General features: G+C 23.5%; 2 protein-coding genes across 7 annotated transcripts in view; both read left to right on the top strand.

The window, feature by feature from the left end:
* Positions 1-371: 371 nt before the first annotated feature.
* Pak (serine/threonine-protein kinase PAK 3-like protein) overlaps positions 372-21498 on the top strand; it is a 39486-nt gene continuing 18359 nt past the window's right edge. The window contains exons 1-3 of one of the 6 annotated variants that reach the window (XM_011507090.1): positions 11509-11531; positions 12846-12908; positions 17516-17711. In XM_011507090.1, coding sequence (XP_011505392.1) covers positions 12853-12908; positions 17516-17711 — 252 coding nt within the window. In that variant the 5' untranslated portion in view covers positions 11509-11531; positions 12846-12852. Of the gene's footprint in view, positions 451-11508; positions 11532-11686; positions 11726-12276; positions 12356-12845; positions 12909-17515; positions 17712-21498 lie in introns of those variants that run through there. The other 5 variants (XM_011507087.1, XM_011507089.1, XM_011507088.1 and 2 more) reach the window with 5 other exon arrangements.
* On the top strand, positions 1529-7722 carry Tango10 (transport and golgi organization 10). The gene is made up of 2 exons (XM_011507085.1): positions 1529-1708; positions 6234-7722. The coding sequence occupies exons 1-2, from the start codon at positions 1673-1675 to the stop codon at positions 7647-7649; spliced, it is 1452 nt and encodes a 483-aa protein (XP_011505387.1). The 5' UTR covers positions 1529-1672; the 3' UTR covers positions 7650-7722.

The raw sequence follows: 21498 nt of genomic DNA, 5'->3' as shown, positions 1-21498 counted from the left end.
TGTGTAAATATAGAAGTAAATATATATTTAAAATAATAGAGGAATTATTTTGTAATGTTACAAATTTTAGTGATTGAACTTTTTCATAAATTATGTTTATTTTGAAATATTAAATATCATACATTGTTTATATTATTGGTCTATATCCCATTGATTAATATTCATCATTAATTATTTCATATTTTTGTATTCAATTTTTTTATATAAATTGACTAAATAATATTTTTTATATAAAACAACTAAATCAGTATAAGATAAGAAACATTATTGTATAAAGTATTGATATTTTTCAGGTATAAAAAAGGTTCTAAAGTATTAACAAAAACAAGTTCTTTGTACAGTATTAATATAACTTCAATGGATGAAGAACAAAGCAACGAACAAGTAGTAGAAAATAAAAAAACTTTTAATTTAAACGAAGTGGATATTCATAAAGCTGATATAATTGAGGTACACATAAATCAAGAATATTCATTATTAAAGGCACAGATTCTTTTCAAATTACATTTATTTTGTAAGATTTAATTATATAACCTAAATAAGTTGAAGTCAATAATTTAAAATTATGTATCTTGGATTGCAGTCTTGGCGGTTTTAGAAAATTGTACTATAGTATTAATATTAGTTAAAAGATAATTCATTTTAAGTAGCTATATTAGATTTATAATTAAATTCTATTTTTGTTAATAACAATTTTTTAGATGTAATTAAATTGCATAATAAATTAAGTTCAGATTCAAATATATTAAAAAATAATAAAAAACAGTGTGGTAACAATAAATCTATTATTTTTAAAGAAGCTTTTTAATGAATATTTTAATGTATGATTATTTATTAATGAATCAAATCACATTAATATAGATTTTCTTTAAATTTTAAACGAATTCTGTAATATTAACACTTTAGTTAAAAATCAAATTTTATTTTAAAAATATGACCGTCATGAAATTGTGAAAAGTGAGATACATGTAAAATGAAATTATTTGAATTTTGTCTTTGCCTAAAAAAAATTACATCACAAAACGCAATAAAATTAGCATTAATTTCAATGGTAGATAATTTAAGGGTAAGTGGATATAAACTCGTAGAAAATTATATCCAGGGTTGAAAAAGAATAGGTCTAAGAAATAGGTATTTAAAATTTTATGGCACAAACTAATGCTTATTACAAAAGTTTGAATGGTATTACAGAAAAATCCATTCGTATATGCTGAATTATATACAGCAGGAAATTATGCCAACTTTAAAGTAAAAAATTTTAATATAAAATACTATCTGAAAATAGAAATAAAAACTAACCCATTATAATTATTCTTTTATTTTATAAAGAAATCATCTATTTGTCATGTATATCTCACATTTTATTTATTGTTCACTTTGATAGTATTATATTATAATATTGTTGAAAATTCTAACCATGTACTGTTCCTTACAATTTTCATTTAAGATGAAATAAATATATCATGTTTTATCGACAGATTAAGTTTTACCAAATATTATCATTATTATGAAAAAGCAACTCAGTAACAATTAAATTCCTCTTAAATATTTGTAACACTTTGTTATAAAGGAGAGTTGCTTACAGTTAAATTTTCAATATTTAGATTTCATAGAAATGTATTATATTTCTATAAATTGTATCAACATTATCGATACAGAGATTTGATGCATTATGAGGAGCATGGGTACCTTTCATCCTGGGTTCACGGTAAGGACAAAATCCCCAAGTACCTTTTTAAGTTTAAATATTATGTTAAACAATTATATTATAATATTAATAGCAGTATATTAAATGACTATTTTATTAATTATATAAGATTTAATAAATCTATAGAGTATTGAATTTTATTAACGTAAAATAAATATTTACTATAATATTAAAAGAAAAATCTATAAAATGTATTATTTATGGTCATAATTGATCATTTATTAAAAAATTGAAATAAATATATAATGCACAGTTTTCTTTTAATCCTTTTTATTGATTAATATTTTTATATTTACTTGCAACGAATTTTTTTTTTGTTTGTCCATAATAGATCTTTTAATTATTATTTTGAATAAAAAGACAAGGATGCCGTTTAGGTTAAAATAATGGAAATTCGAATTAATTTTCCGAGTATAGATAAGTATTAATGAATAGTGTTTTTACATTAAATATCTATACATAAAAGGTACGCAATAAATATAATACCGAATAATATTTTTAATGTACGAAACACTTATAACTGAACAAAGTACATGTCTAAAAAATTCAAACATACTTTATATGAATATTCAAAATTGTTAACCTAAATCTGAAACACATTATATATTGTTTGGAAGAAAATTCTTTATATTGATCGAGCTTGATTTAAATAATTTTATACCATAATGAATTGTTCGTTTATATTCTGAAAAATGTTGGTTAAGAATTATGAAGTAAAAAATTAATTTTTTTAGATTTTATTAGCTTTTAGTAACTAAAAATATTTTTAAAAATTAAATGATATATCAATTTATATTATTATTTATTAATGTGTTTCCGCATTTAAAAATTCAGATTCATTTGTTATTTCCTTAGTAAATAATTTTTTTTTTTAAATTAAATAAAAAAAGCAAACAATTATATAACTCAAAAAGGGAACAGTTAAGGAAATAAAAAAATTTAATTAATTATTCAAAATTATACTAGAGAACATATTTCTTATCGAAACTTCGGTTAGAATAAAGTTAAGTAAAATATGATGAAAAGCTTAATTTGTGTTTGTATTTAGTATTTTGATATTGTGTATTGTATATAATAATACGAATGAGTTACGATGATTTCTACGTGAGGTCACTTAAAATGTTTAGACTTCTACTTAAACATTATAAAATCTTCGAAAAATTACTTTTTTAAACTTATTCATAGATACCTGATATCAAAGCATTTTTACGACTTCTATTAAAAACGATACTTATAACATTAATGTAATTTTTAAGAATGAGTACATACGCATGCTTATAAAAAAACCTAAATAAGGTATAACGTATATATCATTACGTTGTGTTTAAATCCAAATTTCGAAAATATTCATGAACATTGCCAGTATGTAGATAAATGGACAAGTGTGACATCAAAAATATCAAAAAATATGCGTTAACCTAGAAACCTTACATGAAAGATCTGCAGTATCGTTGCTGACTATCCTAATATATCTAAATTTAAAAATAAATTTAGTAAGCTACAAAAAATTCTTCGATACTCTAAATTAACACATAGCACATGTAACACAATTCCATTTCTTAATGATTTATGTACGACTTTTATTGACTAATACTATAATTAATATTAAATAAATTTAATATTTATATTTGGGAAAAGCTACGGAAGTATTCGTAAAATTATAAATAATTAATCACATAAATTAAAATTGGTAGATAAATATTTTGCAGAAATTAAATTTTCGACAAACCATTTGTATAGCGATCGTTATTATAAACAAACACAACATCTTCCCTTTGTAACTTTGATATCTATCTAAAAAAAAAAGAATCAATAGAAAACAAACCGGTAAAGTCACATTTTTATAAACGTAATGACAAAGAATAAAAATATATATGGATGACAAATAAACTATTTATTACTCCATAACGAGATTTTAATGCATACATCTATAACAAAAATATTTTTTAGTGAACTAATTAGTATTTTTCTATGAATAGGCCTGCACATTTGCACAAATCTATTAAAGAATATAATTGATAATTATCATTTGGAGGTTAAAGAATTTTGGTTGTCACAAATATTTCAATAATTAAATGCTTCTGAAAGATTAGAAACAACTCATATTTATTTAAAGTTTTAATAACACACTACTCATATTATTTTTTAGTATTTTATCATAGTTATATGACTGATACGTTAAATTGTAATTACATTAATTAATAATTTACCGAAATACGAAAAATGACTACTGTTGTTTGACATTGCGAAAACATTTTTAAGTCGTTTAAACACTTTGCGTACCTGAAAGGATTAACTAGTCTGTTGACTCCTGAATATACCTACTAATAAAACATCTGGCATTGATATCATAAAACTTTTTTGAAAAACAAGTCAAATCATCTGGAAAACCCAGATGTCAGAGTTTTCCCGATTCGGTCGCGTCACTTAACATTAAGACCTTTTCAGCACGTATTGTCCCTCCCCCTTTTATTCGACCATGCCTTGCGGCTGCCAGAGCTGCCGATAGTAATAGAATCAGGAGCTCTTCTTCGCTCGAGAGCAACGAAAAGAATGAGTTTCTTGACTGAAGAATACGCCACGAGAGGCACTGCTCTCGCCCATGAATCGGTAAACTTTCCGATTGGATACACGGAAAACGGAAGGAGTCCCATGTGGACACCAGGGTCAGTGAACTATTGAAGAAGGATAAACACAATATTCTCACTCATATAGAACTCGCCAAGAAATGTCCCCTCAGGTGAATCCGAAGCCATATCTTCGTTTGTAATCTCAACTCACTGTGTCATAACCGATCGACCATCCAAGGTGTCTTCAGGAGCCAGTTCACCGAACATACGTCAGGGCCAAAGCTGTTTCAAAGGTAAACGTAACATTATCCTAACTAATGTCAATACCTGTACCCAAAGGAAGAACTCTCGTGCCCCACGCGCACGAAGCCTATCAACGCACCATTCAGCACACACCTTGCCGATCTAACTAAAACCCTCTCGTGCTCAAGGAGAAAGAAAAAGAAGAGTCAATGAGCTGAGTCTGAAGTGAAGTTTCATTATTAGTATTCTCAATTAACGGAGTTTCGCGCCACCAATCCCACACGGTCTCTCCAGTCGCCAGCTTGTGCCCAAGGAGATTTTCGCTCATGCTCATCATGCATGAAGCCTACTTCGCATCATTTAGTGTATTTTCCGTGTGGATCCTTTTTCTATTTCAAGGCTCGTGTCCCCGCGTACGACTCACTTATTTAGAGGAATTTGCAACACGCGACAGGGCGCACTACTCACAGTTCCAGAAATTTTCCCGTTGATAAACTTCGCTAGTGGTGCTTCACCATCAGTCTCTCCAGTTGGTACCGGTATCTCCAGTTGCCAGACTCCACAGCATACTTGAAAGTTCAAGGCCAATTCATGTTAAAAGCTACAATTTCCTATTATTTCCACAGCCTCTGCCTAAGGAGGAGATCTTCACTCTATTTCAAAGCTCGTACCCACGTGTACGACTCACTTGCTTTTAGATATTCCGCGCATGCGCCTTCCGCATGACGCTTAGTTCACGCCATTCAGTATAACACTGCATCATTCCTAAATCTATTTCAAGGCTTGTGTCAGGAACACGACTCACGGTTAAGGAACTGCGGTGTGTGCTTAAAAGCACGACGCAGTCACAGTTTCCCTACGTGGCACTACTCGAAGAAGTGGTGAGAGCTTTAAAACCTCTCCCCTTTCTCAGGGTAATCTACCATCAAGGGCACCACGTCACGAGGATCAACCTCGTTACAACCTCCTACCTCGAACCGAAGTACAAATTAACACCACATTCCAATCGCCAAAGAGTAACCAAGGTTCATCTATAACTTTACCAACAATAATAATCCCTGTATTTGGAAAATAGACGGTATAAACAGCAATAAGAAGCATATGTGTTAACTATTGAATCAATGCATTAACCCTTCCACTTGCCCACGCATATTTCCACATAACATCTAGCGGTCACTTAGTTAATTCTAAACGACGTTACTCTATGAACTAATTATAATCTAGAAATATAGAAACTATATAATGTTTAGTGCAATTCATTCCGAGATTTGTTTTGAATTTATAGCAATACTTAAATAAGATTTAAATTTTCTAACTATATAATGAAACTTTCTAATGTATTTTAAAGTTTATAGTAATTCAAACAGATATTCTTTTATCACCATTCTATATAAGTAAATTCAATGTAATAAATTTACCTATCGCAAAAACTATACAAACCACATTGTACACAACTTATATAAAAAATGATGAAAAGTACTTTAATGTACATAAAGTTGGAGTTCAATATTCAACCTTTTTATATAACTGCGTTATTTGAAATAATATGAAAATAATAAAATATATTTAAATATAATTAAATATATATTTAGAGTATTTTACTCTATATACGTAGGTCAAATATACTATATATTTAGTAATTTAGTACCTTTGACTTTTTTTTACATATTTATATATTAATTTTATTATTAATACATTTTCTATCTTAACAGGTTGATAATTCTCGAACAGTATTAATGAAAATAGCTACTTTATATGCTGAACGTTTAATGAATGATATTTGTTTAGTAGTTAATAATATAGAATATCCGGCACATAGGTTAATTTTGTGTGCATCTAGTGATGTATTTGAGGTAATGTTGATGAGTCCTCAGTGGAGTGAATCTCAAGAAAGTAGAGTCACACTTCAAGAAACTCCTCAATGTGCATTAATTTTCAGTGAATTTTTACGATATTTTTATACGGGGCATCTTCGTATTAGTCACGGGGTAGTTTTACCAATACTTTCACTTGCTGATAAATATAATGTTAAGGATCTTAGCTTATTATGTTTAGATTATATGCGTAATCACATTCCAATAGCAGCTATACAAGGTACACTTGTTTCTTGGTTACAATATACTTTAAATTGTGGTCACCATGAAATAACAGATGCATGTCATAATTTTGTTAAATGGAACATCGAACTTGTAGCAGGTACAGCTGACTTCGCTAATTTTGAACTTGATGTACTTGTATCTTTACTACGTCAAAGTAATCTTGTAATACAAGATGAAATGACATTATATAAATGTCTAGAAACTTGGTTAAATCATCAAAGTAATCGTTTAAAGACGAGATTATCTACATCAGAGTTTGAAATGGCATTAAAGCAAATAGTTGCAACTGTTATGTTGCCAGTAAGATTTCCTATGATGTCACCTAGACAATTAGCTGATCTATTACTTTCACCTTTGACACAAAAATATAAAGAATTTTTTGTTGAAAGAATGGCTATAGGAATGTCATTTCATTCTGGTCAAAATGATAGAGTACGTGAAATCATAAAATCTGAAGAAGATGGTATACTTTTATTTGAACCAAGACTTTATACAGTAGATACTTGTAGCTCACTTTTAACAGTTGAAAATTTTCATAATTTACTATCATATCATTCAAGAACTTTAGTTTTCTCAAGTCATTCGCATTTAGCTGACTGTGCAGGAGATAAATCTTGTGAATGGGTTGTTGATCTTTATCCAAAAGGAGTATGGTTTAAAAAATATTTTTTGATTGTTTGGCAAGGTACAGTTGAAATGCCAGAACATGTTATTCGATCTGTAAGACTGTCATTAACGTGTAAAGAACCACCGGTTGATAGTGACTCTGATTTACGTGTAAAAATAGGAGTTCTTATATACGGACTTCAAGATGGCGTTGAACACATAGCCAGAGTTAAAGAAGTTATTTATAGATTTAATAAAAATGAACGAGTGCTTCATTTAGACGATGTATTGCCTTTTGAAGAATTAAATCCTCAACAAGATTCTATGTGTTCAGAAATACCAATTTCAAAATACTTAGTAGGGCCTAATAAAGATATATTAAAACTTCATATCGTTATTTCACCTATAAATCCATATCACTAAATAATGTATATGTATGGATGTTACAATGAGTTAAATCTGTTCTATATTTGAAGCTATATTTTGTATTCAGATTACAAGTGTTAGTATAATCAATTAATTGTTTATATTTAAAATAATTTGTGAAATTATTGAAATAAAACTAACATTAGAAGAAATAATGTATTGGGTATATTTATTATTATTTTTAAAAGATTGAGCCATTTTTATTAAAATATTAATTTTACAATCTTTTTAAAAATATAATTAACACAATGAATTCGTAAAAATATACATTATATTACACTTTTTTATATATAACGAACTATTTTTACATATACTTGACGATTAATGTAGAAATAATTACTTATTAATTCTTTTTATAAAATAAAAGAAAAATAATGTACAAAATTTATTTAAAAACATCATATTTAAAATATTTTTTATTTAATTTTGATATTTAAAATTTTTATGAATAATTGGAATTTGAAATCACACTTGTAGATTGAATAAACAATGAGAACTCAAAGTTATCTGTTTCCTCTTTCTAATTTCTTAATTTTCCTATAAAGTTTTTATGCCATTCATGATCATGCTTTTAAGTCTTTTTAGAAGTATTTTTATTATTCATTTCATGTCGATCACGATTTTAGACTCCATGAATTTCATAATTAAACAAATTTTATTTTCAATGTCATATCGAAAGGAATGAACATTGTTTCTCCTATTCTGAATTCAATATACATATAAAAAAGGATTATTCATTTTATTTTCTAATACAATTTTCATAAGTTAAAATTAATTTTGGAATACATAATCTCAAGTTGTATAATCAATGAATTAAAATATAGTCTAATTTATAAGCGCTAGTTTAAATAATACATATTTTTTATTTATTGTATTCTGTATTCAACAAATCATTATAAAAATTAAAATCTATTTTTATTGAATTAGCACGTATTTTTATTTTAATTTATTTAGTTTTATAATTTCTTTCATACTATGGATCTCATCATTTGTAGATGATACATAATGAAACAAATTTGTCCTATTCAAGATATCTAATAAAATTCTTGTTTAATTTTAATATACAATATTATAAATTTTTAATTATAGTTGTTAAATTATAAAAGAAAATAGAAAAGATGAACTTGTTGGTTATTCATATTTTAAAACATTAATTAATAAATACAAAAAATTTTTGTGTTATGTAGAGTTATAAAAGTTGTAATTATAAATTCCGAATCATCAATATCAATTACTAATTAATTTGTATTTGAATTAAATGTTCAATTATATTTATTTTTACTATATTCAAATCTGACTAATGATCTTTTCATATTTATATCTTTATAAACTCATTGATTATGTTTGTAAGATAATGAGATTTCTATTACTATTAAATTAAGATAGAACAAGCACCGAATTTGATATTTGTTAATTTTTTTAATCATACATACTTGATTATCTCTACAGTTAGTTAATTCTGCACAATGCTTGATTAATAGAAGGATAATAAAATAAGTCGATATACAATAAATATTTCTTATATTTTAAGTGAATTATCGTAAATTCTAGTAAGCCTTTATTGATTATATTGCAAAACTTTACTTATTGTAAGACTCATGGCTAATTTAAAAATGAAATTTAAGGGAACTTAATCAAAACTGTAAACATTGTAAAAAGATAATTTATTATAATAAAATAAACTTTTCTTAATAATTCATGTTATTACAATGTAGGATTTAGAATATCTAATAATTTTTTCAAGTTAAACAAAGCTAAGTAAAATCATTAAATGGACAGTATGTAATAAATAATTAAGAAGAAAGATGAAAAAAGTATTCATTAATTAAGATGTAAATTAAAATTATATATGCATGGGATTAGTTGAATTCTATAATGATACTTTATATTTCAATTATTATATACATAATGTTAATTATGTATCAAGAAATACTCCAATTTTAAATATTTAGCTTTTATTACAATAATATTACTATTTTATAACGATATCGTATAGTTTTTAATTCAATTTTTTTTGTTTTCAATTAAAGTAAATTATCTTTAATCATTTATTATTTATGTTTTATCTATTTTCATTTTGAGAGAAAATATCTTTTATTGATGATAATATAAATCATCGGCGGTTATATGGAAATCAGTAAATAAAATTTCAATATATAATTCTGTAATTTATAAGGTTGCTATCTTATTTTTTAATCGGCATTACTAATTTTTGTGAAGACATAAAAATTACTATGTTCTTCAATTTTCAATAATTAATTCATATCAAATCCGCTTGTTAGTATAATTTTGTGTGTATTTGTCAGTTATTATTATTATGAACCGATTGCAGTGAATTTGCTTTTTTTGTTCCATATTATATATACTATTATAATTTATATACATATCTATTATATATATTTTGATATATCAATTAGTACGTCAATAATGTTTTTAAATATCTGTTCGAGTGCTTAAATCTACGAATACTATTATTCTCATATTTTTAATTGTAATTTTGATAAATAATCATTCAGCAATAATAGAATACATTTATTTACCTCTTTAATTACAATAACAAAAAATTATTAAAGCTTATATGTACAATATGTTTTTGGCCATCTATGTATTCACAATTCAAAATATTTTGATTTCTTCTGTACAACAATAGTTGTTAATTAGTTAAATTTATAATCATGTGTTTCTTAGATTGAACTATAAACCTAAAATTTAAAAGTTATCCTATTGATCTTAATAAATATCCTTTAATGTTTAAACATTTAAACATTACGTTTTGTATTCCTATACAGAAATAATTAACTTTAATTTATTCAATTTTTTATTACAAATTTTTTATTATTATTTCTTTATTTGAGTTTTATATATTGTTACGTGCTCGAAATAATACAATCTCTTGTAATTTCTAAAAGTATTAATTTCAACGGAAAATAACGATATACGAATATTAAGTAATCAACTTTAACGCATTTAAATTAAATTAATTTAATGAATTTCAATTGATGATAACAAGTTAAAATAAAATTTGCATTATACTAGGCCAATTGATTAATTCGATTTTTAAAAACTTTCTGTCTTTTCAATTTCATCTCAGTGTTAGTGGATTCGTATTGTGTACTTTAACTTCTTGTAAATATTAAATACTTTCCCATTTTATAAATCTGATCTACACTCAATTTTAATCTTTTTAATTCAACTATAACATATTGAAATTTGTATATTCTTTTAATTGTTAAACGATGTACACTTTTTAGTCTCATACATGCATTACCGATAATTCATTAACAAAATGAATGTACTTCATAACATTAATTAATAAATAAATGAGAAATAATATATATGAAAATCTGAATAATGATATTCATTATTTTAATCTTCGAATAGGTATATCAGTTTATATGTTATACGTAATGTTTAATTTTTATAAACAATTTCTTTACATAATTCTTTTTCATGTTTGTTAAAGAAAAAATTGTATTGTTACATTTCTGTGGAAATATAGTCTTAAAATTATAAGTAATTCGATAATTACAAGGTTATATTAAACAGTAGTTTTTTATTTACTTTTATTTAAATATAAATACAAATAAAGATGAAAGAGTTTTACCAATGAAAATGAAGTTTTATAAGAAATAACTTCTACGGAATTCAATTAGAGTATACCTTGGATCTTGTATTTTCAAATCGCATGATACTGCTCAGACCTTTAGTGATTCTGAACTAAGTTTATTGCACCACTTATATTTTTTTAATAAAAAAAAGAATATAGTTATATTTTAGTGTACATTTTATTTGAAAAATTTGTAAAATAAATATTAAAAAAATTTTAACTTTTTCAAAATTATTATAAACTAAATATTTTAAATCAACAAAATATAAAAAGTATTAATCACTTTAGTAGAAAATATATAAATATTCGAATATTTATTTTTGTTTTTAATATTTATTAAAATGTTTTAATTTATTTATCAATTAATGTAAATTAGAAAAATGTCAGAAGTATATAATTTATTTAAATGTTTATTTAGTAATTTTCAGTTCAATTGAGTGAAATAAATTAAAAAGAATATTTGTGGGTTTAATTGTTATTAACGAATTTTAAAAAAATATTTATTATAATTAAGTTCGTATTATATTGTCAAATTAATTCAAATTTAATTTATTGTTATTGATCATGCAAAAAATATTATTCTTAATATTGATTAAATATAATAAAAGAAGTTGAATTTAAAATAAATAATAATTACTATACAATTCCAACAATTGTTTTATATGTATACATACAGACTTTATAAAATGTTAACGAATGAATCTTTTTATATTATATAAGTTAAAAACATATTAGATACATTTTTTGTAATACTATTGTTTAAATAATTTTTAAAAACTTATAAAATAAAGTATGAGTATCATAAATATTTTTTATTATAATTTTAAAAAGTTTAAATTTCATTATCTAAAATATTATTGGTTAATTTAAGTACTGCTAAATAATGGTTTATTGTGTCAGTAATAAACTATTATTAATATATTTTTTAGATAATGTATTACAGCTCATACAATTATAAATGTATAGCATTGCAATCATAATATGAATTAAATAACTGTATTATAATATTAATTGAAATTATTTTCCTTATTTTTGCAATATTTATTTATTCAATAGTAATATTCATAGTTGGTCAAAAGTACTTGTCAATATGTAGGTATATGTTTAATTAAATTTATTTAAAAAATTATTTTTATTTTCAATAAGTAATTAGTTAAACAATTTAAAGTTTTTAAATAAGTATATAAATTATGATTCCATGTATTAGATATGGAATAAAAATTTCTGTAAGTCTATAAATATTCGAATATCAAATAAGTGTTAGGTCATTTTTAATTTATCAAAATTAATTTATTTAATTTCTCTATATAATTTTTATTTTTTAATAACATACAATTAGAATTTTAAATGTATATACATTTATATGTATTTTTATCTAGCTTATCGCATATGATTATACAAAATTCAATCATTAGATAACTTGTAATTTTATACAGTCGAATGATTTAAATTAAACTTAATGCATAAGATTTTCATATATGCAAACAATGTTTGTGTCCAACTTATTGTAGTTATTTTTAATTTTAATTTCATTTAAACAAAGAAAAATTTTTTAGAAATTGCTATTATAACCCATATATTTCAAGTTTCACCATGTCAGATGAAGATGATAAGCCACCAGCACCTCCTGTAAGATTAACATCGAATAGGTAACTTTAAAAAAATTGTTTTAATTATATTGAAAATAATATATATTATAATGTAATACCATTTTTTATCATTCACAGAATATTTGATTGTTTATTTAAAAATTTTATTCTTACAAAAATTAAGATTAAATTTGTTATTTTATAATTACACAGTAATTTAATTAGTAATAAGATAGTCCTCTGTGAGAACATTTATTATCTATAAATACTTACCGTTACACTTTTTAAATAATTTTAATTTTAATAGAATTTGTTACAAAAGTTTTCATTTCTATATAATAAATTCATTAATTTATTTTATATAAAGTAATTGTAGTATAATTTAAATGATATACATTATTTTTAATAATAATATTTATAATTAAGTGCTATTATTTAATAAAGAACAATGATTATTTCAACAACTTTCTAGACAATAAATACATTTAAAGTACATGTAACATTTTTATGACAATCAAATTTTGAGTGTTATATTTTTAATTTTTTTTAGAATTTCACTATTATTTTAATATTTTTCTTAGTAAAAGATCTAAGTAATGGAAAATTAAAAATATATAACTTTTAATCAAAATTCTGAATTAAACATTTAAATTAAAATTATCACAATTAAAACTGTGATAGGATTTTTTATTGATTAATTTTTTACAAAGTATCAAATATATTTGATAAGACATCCACATTTTGTACCTTATGTGTAACTAATAGAATATTCATAATAAAACTTTTTTTTTATTATATTTATGAAGTATTAAATCTAATTGACTCACAACTTCTTTAAAATAAGAATGTTATACAATTATGGGTAAATAAATATTTTGGGAATTGATCAATTTTTAATTCCATTGGTGTATCTCCCAACTATTCTTTTGTTGATAGATGTCCTTTGCATTCTCATTCTTATGTGTTGTTGCTAATATAAGTATGTATTTAAAAATAAAAATAATGTAAATCCTATTTTTTCTTTTTTATTTGAGTTAGAATAATCTATATTTGGGAAAATACAAATTAAGAAATAATATTAAAGAAATTAAGAAATAATTTTGCACCTTCATTGTTTTCTTTGTTTTATTTTTTTTAATTCATAATTTAAATTTCAATTACTTTAATATTATATTAATTATTTATATATCTAAATATCATATTACCTCATAAAATTATTGTTTAGTACATATTTGTATTTTATACCAAGAATGAAAAATATTGAAACAATCTTTTATTTTTTCCAAATTTTACTGTATTTTTTCTTTTAAGTATGTGTTTATACTTTTAATAATAAATTGCTTTATAAAAAGTGTATTTAAGAAAAAACTAGAGTAAATTATTATAAATAAAGCATTCTGAATAATAAGCTCCCACCCACAGAGAAAAAGATAGAATAACTCGTAAATATTTATTGTTTTTATTATTTTATCAAACAATATTTTATATTTTATACTATTAAACTGATGCAAATGAATGTTTTAAATCACATTCTTTTCAATTAGTTACAAGGTGTTGTAATAAATTAATGTTATGTACCCCAAAATTTAAGTAATAAATGGTTATGTAAAATTAAGTTTTAAATGTGATATTAAATATGATTTCTGTTATTGTATACAATATAATCTAAGAGGTAAGAAAATTACTTTAAAAATCAAAACATGTTTATTAAGAGAAAAGCTAAATAGATGTTACATTTATGTTCTTATTATGAATGAAAATTACATAATTCTTTGAAATTCTAGATTTCGATAAAAAAAGATTGGTTATGTATAATAAATATATTTAGATACATGTTTTTAAAGTTTTATTATAAATCACATTACAGGAAGAAATAAAACATAATTGACTGCAATTTTTTATTATCTATATTTTTCATGAAGCAGTAGTTTAATTATAGTTTTTGTAAGTTACTCCTTTCCAGATTATATTTCACAATAAAAAATGAAGTCAAATCACCACGTCGCTAACGAAAAAAACTCGAAAAATAGTATTATAATTTCTGAATACAGTGATTTTTTTAAGATACATATCCAAAGGGAATTATACATAATTTGTAACTTATATATAACAGGTTAATGTTCTTATTTTATTTTTTTATTTTATTTTATTTTATTTTTTATTATATTTATTATATTATTTTATTTTATTATTATTATAATTAACAACCTAATGCTCGAATGTGATAAAAAGTTTTTTCAGACTGTATTTATAACATGTTTAAATACATTGAGAAATAATAAATGTAGCTTAAGCTATACTTTAAAAAAAATATTTTTGTTTATTGATTGATTTATATCTGTTCGTAATTGAAGCATTTTTTCGATGCCTTGGGTTCTCGGAAATTTTATAAGCCTTCTAATTCTCAAATTTTGTAAACATTTAACACGCAGAATTCTCGACTAACTCATAGCTTAGATTCTCGAACGTTCTGCAAGGCTGCTTAGCCTTTGCATAGCAACGTCGATTGAATTCTCGAATCATCCAAGGATTCGCTTTCGCAGAATTTTCGAATACCCCAAAGCTTAGATTCTCTAACGTTCTGCAAGCCCGCTGTCGGCATAGCAGCATCTAAGCATTGTTGCCAGCTAGTTTTAACTGCCACGCTGATACTTAAGGAAGCGCGTATCAAGATTCCTAGTAGTTATCACTCAGCTGTCACTCAGTAAACAGCGCCAGTTGTTCCTCCGAATCAGTCACTGGTTCTAGCCAGTCATCTACGTCCTAGCCACGCCATTAAACGGAGTCTACAGAAGAGAGAAAGTGACGTAACATACGCTCTCTCAGTACAGCCATTGCAAGGAACTCACGTTCAATTCTCCAGTGTGCAACGCTTAACAACCAATCAAGGGCTGTCTGCAGTTCTAGAAAATAGTTGACTAGAGAAAGCTGGTATCGTACCCTTGTACACTCGAAAGGTATCAGTCTTTACTGAGAATAACTCCCACATAAACATTCCCATATTTCCCTTATAAGTATGGTCGACTCTCCTTGCTAACCTTTACAACATTAGCATACACCTCAACCAAGCCATATATCCCTTCAGGAAATATACAAAATCCATTGCTGACCCCCATAGCGTCATCGACGGCATCGTCACCATCACCAAGGAGCAACTACATCATTGTGATAAAATATAATTCGCTCTCTATCACGAGAAGAGAATACAAAACAACAATAGTGCAATTGCCAATAAAACCAAATAAACGATGTCCTAAATGAAGTTAAACATACTGTACATATTTATAGCCCTTCTACTTACGTCCTTTTCTAAGTATCGCTAAGGTGGGCGTCTAATAAACTGAACTGTTGAACTTGGCAGTTCGAGCCAGAAAACTAAATTCATTTGATCCTTTGAATCAAATCAAAATAAACAAACTTTTTAGAACAATATCCGTTTAATTAAGAAAGAATTATAATTAATTTAGTAATAAAACGATGTGTTTTTATTTTAATGCACATTCCATAAAGATCATCCATAGTTAGAAATCTCGTAATAACAGCAAAGGTAGATGCTGGTATTTTTGACAAAAAGCGGGTTAAAAAACAAATTTTAAATAAAAAAAATAAAGAAAAGTAAGTTAAATTTCTTTTATTCACAAGAAATAAGATAGATAGGGCAGAATGAAAGGTGTAAAATGAAGTGAAGTCAAAATCAAAGAATTATCTTGAAAATGTTAAATAAGAGGGGCTGGCCAAATTATGATATATATATACATACATACATAAATTAAATTATAATACAGTTGAAAGGTTGGTCTGATTTGACTAAACACGATATTTAGATTAAACACATTCTGAATTAATAATAACACACTGTGTTAGATTATTTTTTCTTGTTAGGTAATAAGTCGGAGAAGTGAGAGCGTTTGTTTTATTTCTATTATTGACGAGGACAACCAATTAATTTAAACTTGTTCGTTTGTACTTTATTTCATTTTTATAATTTTACTGTAAGTACAATTATACACATCCTCTTATGATGTTTCCAATAAATCCAATATATGTTAGAAAATGTCGCTTATTTATGGTATCTTTCCACGTTTAAAATGAAGAGATTGAAGACGAATTAAAGATCAAATTATTCTTTTATTATATAAATATTCATATGTATTAATATGAAAATCTCACATCTTTGTAGCTGAATTAAGTAAATCGAGAAAAATACTTTGAGTAAAATTGACAACATAATTTGGTGTTTAGATAGTTTGTTAATTGATTTGATTTATTAACCTAATTTAGAACTAAAAGATAATAATTTTTTATTCTCGAGTTTTTATAGAACCTAATTTTTAAGTATTAAGAATATCATAATATTGTCTGTGCATTTTTTATTATTTGGTATTGAGCACATTGTTACAATTTTAGTCAACGTTAACTTAAAATCAATTGCTTAATTTATATTGTGGTACAGTAGGTCATATTTATAGATTTAATCGAATTGCAGATTTCGTAGCTTGTATTTATATTATATACTACAGAGAATTTGTGTTAATTAATGTAATTGTAAATATATTCATTATTATTTAATAATAATTAAATAAAAATTTTTTATAAGATTCACTATTACATACTTGCATTTTTATTTCAAATTTTGTATTCTCTAATAAAATAATTTTTTATTTTAGAGGAGAACCCATATCTAATCTTCCAGTAGATATGCGACCATTGCCAAAAGAACCTGATTTTGATGAAAAAAAGAAGAAAAATATGAGAAATAAAATAAAAATGAAAGATAATAAAGATAAGCCCAATATTAGTTATCCTACTAACTTTGAACATACTGTTCATGTTGGATTTGATGCAGTGACTGGTGAATTTACGGTAAGTATAGTACTTTACGTTTCATTCGTTATCTTTCAATTAAAATCTGTTTAAAAAAAATAAGTAATGTAGAGTAAAATCAGATTTTTTATTGACAATCAAAGATTTTGATTATAATAAACAATACGTTATAAATAAATAATAATTATAGTAATATTTATTTTTCAAGCTGCCATTGAAAGTAAGTAAAAAGTACGTTATAATTTAAACCATACATGTATATTTAGTATAATATGAAAGTATATAAAATTGTCTTAGGAAGTTCTTTTTGCATTATTTGATGAAAGGGTATAACATTTGAGATAAAATATGTAAAATTATTATATATCTATATAAAGATATTATCTATATATTTTTTTATTAATGTAATTGCTTCGAGGAGTAAAATTTATAGAAATATAAATAAATTTTATTTAATTAATTATTTATTTAATTTAGTTAAACAGAACAATATTGTTAATATTAATCATTTACACGTTTATTTTTTAAGATAACTCTTTTATTTCTTCAAAATTAATGATTTGTAGGTCTGAAAATCATCGATTGTATTTTTAAATATAAGTATCCATGAGCTCTATAGTTTAACAGAAATAAATCCGAAATGTCGATTATTAATTTTTTTATAATTCTATCATAGTTCAAACCATTACAACGTCCTTCATTCTAAAAATTCATGTTTTAAAGTATATATAAACGTACAACATTGTTCGAAACTTTTTCATTAAATAATAATTGTGTTCTAAAAACCATCATAGCCAGCATGGATGTGAATTTGTTTACTATACGAATGACACTTATTGATAAACACCATAAATGAATCAAATGAAAGTATGTAAAGTATATGAAAATAGTTTATTAAGTCATACAACTATTTGATATTAAATAAGATATATACTTCTAAAGTAAATTCATACACTTTCTGTATAGTAATATATTCAATTAAGTGTTATGTAAAATCCTATATGATCTTAAAAAATAAATTTTTTACTGCTCTATTAAATTGCACATAGTGACAACGTAAATTAAAAAACAATTGATATATCTGTCGAATGTAATATTTATAAATATATTAATAATATAATATTAATATATTAATACTATTGTGGCGATATAATACATTACAATGATTTACGAAAATATTAAAAGAAAATTCGACAAGCTATCCTAAGTTAAGCTTTCGATACAGACCCTAATGTTTTAATAAAAATTGGTATCCAAAATATAAAAAATTTATAATCAAGATATTTAATAGTTAATGATAATGACTTAGTCAAAAATAGAGATTTAAATTAAGTGCATAATATTACTTTGTAAATAGGAAAAAACGAAGGAATTATAATTGCAGCTGTAATAGTTAATAACAGGTAATAACAGTTAAAAATAATAAGAATACAGTTTAAAGCAATTAAAATTATGAAAAATGCATATTCAAATTATGAATAAAATGTATATAGATTAAAAAATATTTAAATATTAATTTAACATATTGAACAATTAAATAAGTTACCTTCTTTGCAGTGAAAAATTGCATTATATAAAGGTAATGCTCATATATAAAGCTGTAATTAAAATATAAAAAGAATATATGTATAATTAGAGAAATTAAACTCTTTATTAAAATATGAATATTTTCATTTGAAACATAAAGATTCAGTAATTATGAAAGCTTTAACTGTAACGACTACTATTAAATATAATTAAATAATATAAGTAAATATACGTAAATAAAATGCATATAAATAAATTTAAATATAATAATTTTAAACTTAAATTGAACATTTAATAAGTAAAACTGAAATTTCAAAAAAGAAAATGTATTTTCTATAAGGCTGAACTTATACTGTAGTTCAATTAATCATATTAATTCTATTAATTTTTTAAAAGCTTGAATTTCTTATTAAAATTTATATTAAAATTTTAACAGGTGCAAAATTAACAGAACTTAAAAATTTAAAGTATTGGCAGCCTTCTTTACTGTTAATATGTTACTACATTCATTGATATGTGTTAATAGGATTCTGGATAAGCAAATAATAATTGTAATAATTCTAATTACTTAGTTTATATATTGAAAATATTATGTAAACAATTTGTACAATTAAAAAATATAAGTAGAACTTCAAAAATTTGATTAAAAAAAGAATTGATACAAACTACATATATCACTATTTAATAATTTTTAAATATAGAGCATATTCGTAAAAAATCATGCGGTAGTAATGATGTAAATGATAAAGTAATATCTCTCTGGTTAAAGCTCGTATATATGATCATATTAGATAATAATTTAAATATAGGATTTCATTTATTGACAAGACAAGTTCTAAGAATATCTGTGTACTCTTATAGTTATACAACATTAGCTAAATAGTAAATAAAAAAACCATTTGAATAAAATATTTTGGTTTTATAAATTTATATCAACTTGCTTTCGTTTCTATTGATCTGAACAGTTTCATTTATACTCCCTTTATTGGTAATTTTTTTAAACGTTAAATGAAGGCAATATTTGTTTAACAACAAAATTGACTTTTTGAAAATGTATTTAAAAGCCTAAAAATATTTTTTAATGTAAGTTATATAAATGAATTAAATGCTTTGTAGTATTGAATCGAAGGTAAATATTTATTAAAAACAAAAATTCTATTGCATAGAGACAATCTACTTTTAATATACTGAGCATTGTGTTGAATAATTAAGATTCATCAAAAGAAAAGCAATTATTCTGGTGAAAAAGAAAATTGACAAATATAAATTTAAATTGTATGATTTATTGAGATATTTATACAAAAAATTAATTGTTGCATATAGCGCATAATAAATGTTGATTTTTCATATTTCATGAAATATTTTTAATATTAAAGCTAGAAAAAATAATCAGTGATCTACTAAATTAATATTTGTTGTATACCATTATTTTTCAAAAACAGCATCGTTAAATTTATATGTCTATATATTTTAATTGGTTGCATTATATATATATAAGCCCACATAAAGCAGAGGAATCATAGTTACATAACATCAAATTCAAATTATATATAGTACAGGTGCTTTAAAATATTGTAATATTAATTATAAATATATATCGCTGAAAAATATTAATGCAATACATCATATTTCTTTATAACAATATGTAAATAAGTTGATAAACTATTTATTAATAAATAATCAAATTTTTATGACAATATTTTTTAATTTTCAATTTTTAATATGAATATTGATTTAAACATTATTTACATTTAATAAATACAATAAAATATGTATTTTACCAAGTTAAATGTAACACTTCTAATTTAATATTTTTTAACTAAAAAGTAGTTTAAATTCCTGTATTAAAAATAATATTTAACAGATTTAATAAAAATTAGTAAAAATCAACACATTTAATTCATGATAATTTATAAAATAACGAGTATTTCATCTTATTAAAATAGAGAATCTAAATTGTTTATTATTTTTTCATTACACATATATTCCGTAATACTATTTCTAAGCTATCAAATTTGAAACTATTTTACTAATATTATACTAGTTTAAAAATATTTTGGTAGATTCATGAATCATTTCATCAAAAAAATTAATACAAGGAGCTAAGAATATTTTTTATCGGATAGTTTTTTTTTTTAATCTTAATCACATATTTTAAATTATTAATATATAATAACAATTTTATAAACATAAAAGTAATTTTTAATTTAAATTTTAAAACTATTTTTTATAAGAACGCGTTTTATCAATTTATTTAAAAATTCTTGATAGATTTTGCTTTTGCTATTTTTCATACTTT

This window comes from Ceratosolen solmsi, unplaced genomic scaffold (genome assembly GCF_000503995.2).
Source record: "Ceratosolen solmsi marchali unplaced genomic scaffold, CerSol_1.0 scaffold6, whole genome shotgun sequence".
Taxonomy (NCBI): domain Eukaryota; kingdom Metazoa; phylum Arthropoda; class Insecta; order Hymenoptera; family Agaonidae; genus Ceratosolen; species Ceratosolen solmsi.
This window is presented reverse-complemented; position numbering and strand designations above follow the sequence as displayed.